Source organism: Phytophthora parasitica (assembly GCF_000247585.1).
Source record: "Phytophthora parasitica INRA-310 unplaced genomic scaffold supercont2.327, whole genome shotgun sequence".
NCBI lineage: Eukaryota > Oomycota > Peronosporomycetes > Peronosporales > Peronosporaceae > Phytophthora > Phytophthora nicotianae.
In genome coordinates, this window is record NW_008649313.1 from 3,491 (window position 1) to 5,516 (window position 2,026).

General features: G+C 48.0%; 1 protein-coding gene across 1 annotated transcript; it reads left to right on the forward strand.

The window, feature by feature from the left end:
• Positions 1 to 684: 684 nt before the first annotated feature.
• Positions 685 to 892, forward strand: PPTG_24884 (hypothetical protein; the record flags this gene model as incomplete). Its single annotated transcript, XM_008918824.1, has 2 exons — positions 685 to 695; positions 757 to 892. The coding sequence occupies 2 exons, from the start codon at positions 685 to 687 to the stop codon at positions 890 to 892; spliced, it is 147 nt and encodes a 48-aa protein (XP_008917072.1).
• Between the last annotated feature and the right edge of the window lie 1,134 nt (positions 893 to 2,026).

Sequence of the window (2,026 nt, forward strand, 5' to 3'; positions counted from 1 at the left end):
CTCTGTAATTGCTTCGTGTCACGAAGCACAATCCTTGTACGACTTTTCTTTATTAAACAGCTCTGCGATGCTCACTGCGGCTCTGCAGGATATATCGATACATTAGAAGTCTACATTTTGACCCTTCTCCGTTACCGTCGCCAAAATAGGCTGAGAGAGCAAGTTAAGTAAAAAGAGTTCGGTTTGCTAGTTGAGAAAGGTCGCTAGTGTCAATCTGAGGTTTTAAACGAATCTTTCCTTATATACGTACATACAGACGCTCCTTACGCAAGTTTTTTATGCGTTGCTTTTCGTTTTCTTCATTTGTGGATCTTGCAGATTTCAGGGAGATTTTGAGAGTATGTGAGGCTTTTATTCAAGAGCCCTACATGCTGTACTGGCATTTGTGCTCGCCATGCATCGCTGTGTTATCGCTGTAACGGATATTCGAACTACTCGGTCAATGAGCAGCTCCTGCTTTGCTCAGTCGTCAAAACAATTCTGCCCTTTGGTCACATGAGGGAGAAGGTTACCCAGTTCTGCAATGCTGAAAGACATCAAGGCTAGGATGAACGAGATTTCGACTCGCTAAGGATGAAATTCAAAAACCTCTACTCGAAGAAAAATCTTCAGATGTTAGCTGGCAGCTGCCATCGAAGATAAAGCCTGTATTGTGGGCGCACGAGCTGCAGCACAAGCTCAAGAATGCGAGTGGTGTGAGTGATTCTCATGGTGGAGAAGAAGGTGGTAAAAAAAAAGTGATCCAAATCTACTCAGAGATACTCGTGGAACAAGGGAGGAGACAGAATTGGGTGACGGAGAGTCACAGGAAGTCGTCGTCCAGGATGGAGACCTGGATATCGCCGGCTCTATTGAAAGCCAGGAGATGGGGGTCTGGAGACCGACGCCATAACCCAGTATGCACAAAACCACTCTCCAGCTACTACTCAGGACAATGGGGCGGAGGGACATGTATCGTCTCTCGAGCCTCTAGGAACCGTAATGACGAGTTCTGGGCCCAATGGCGCTACCTTGGTGATTTGATCTCGTCCAAGGGAGACTTAGTCTACAAGATCCAAGTCCCGCACCTTCGATGCTTGGATTCGACGCTTCCGTAAGCGACCCGCTGCTATCTACGACGACCGGTGCCATGACGCCCAGGGGTACCTCGAGCAGTACGAGTGCCTCCAGACAAGGAAAGTCACGCAAATCACGCCAACTCATGCCTACCATCATGGTATCCCCCCAATGACCCTCCAATAGCTCGTAATCAGGAGCGTCTCGAGTCGGATGCCAGGGAGTTACAACAAATCCCCATGTTTTGGTGTTGAGCAACCTCACATCCTCCGAGATAGCTTCAAGGTCAGTCGAAGGAGACTCACGTCGCCGCCCAGCAAGCGACCTGCTTGTGATGCTTCTACTGCGGGGCAAACCTATGTGGTGTCGAAGCGCAACCGCGCTACCAAACGCGTAGATACTCTACAAAAGGCAATCAAAGAGGTCCCATGGACGTTTTTCAAAGAGAGTCTCGTGGGCGATGGATGCTGAGCTGCTTGACCGCACTATGCTCTGCACGCAGTGCTCCGAGACGACAAAGCTCCACGTCAGAGAGCATATTGCAGGAAAAGCGGCGTGCAAATAGGAATTAAGAACAACACAGCAACTTTGCGAGATTATGACACGCAAAGATGAAGATCACCTTCCCCGAGCCCTACATTTCATGAATGAAGGCGTCATACCCTCAAGAAGCTCATATGACCAAGGTGGGCGAAAAAAACAATGTCTGACTGGTACGCGGCGTGTCTTGTTTTATGCACCAATGAGCTCCTAAACGGCCAATTTAACGGCAAAATATTATTGTGATGCTGTACTGTATGCTCTCTAATAGTATATGTTTGTAGATAGGAGGAGAAGGCCACATCGTCGAGACAAGCCTACAGAAGAAGTTCAAGGGTAGTCGCGGAAAGCACTACAAAGTGTTAGGGCTTGTTGGGTGTGTGATTTTGACGACAAAGCAATGAATCGAAAGCACTGTATACAAAAAAAA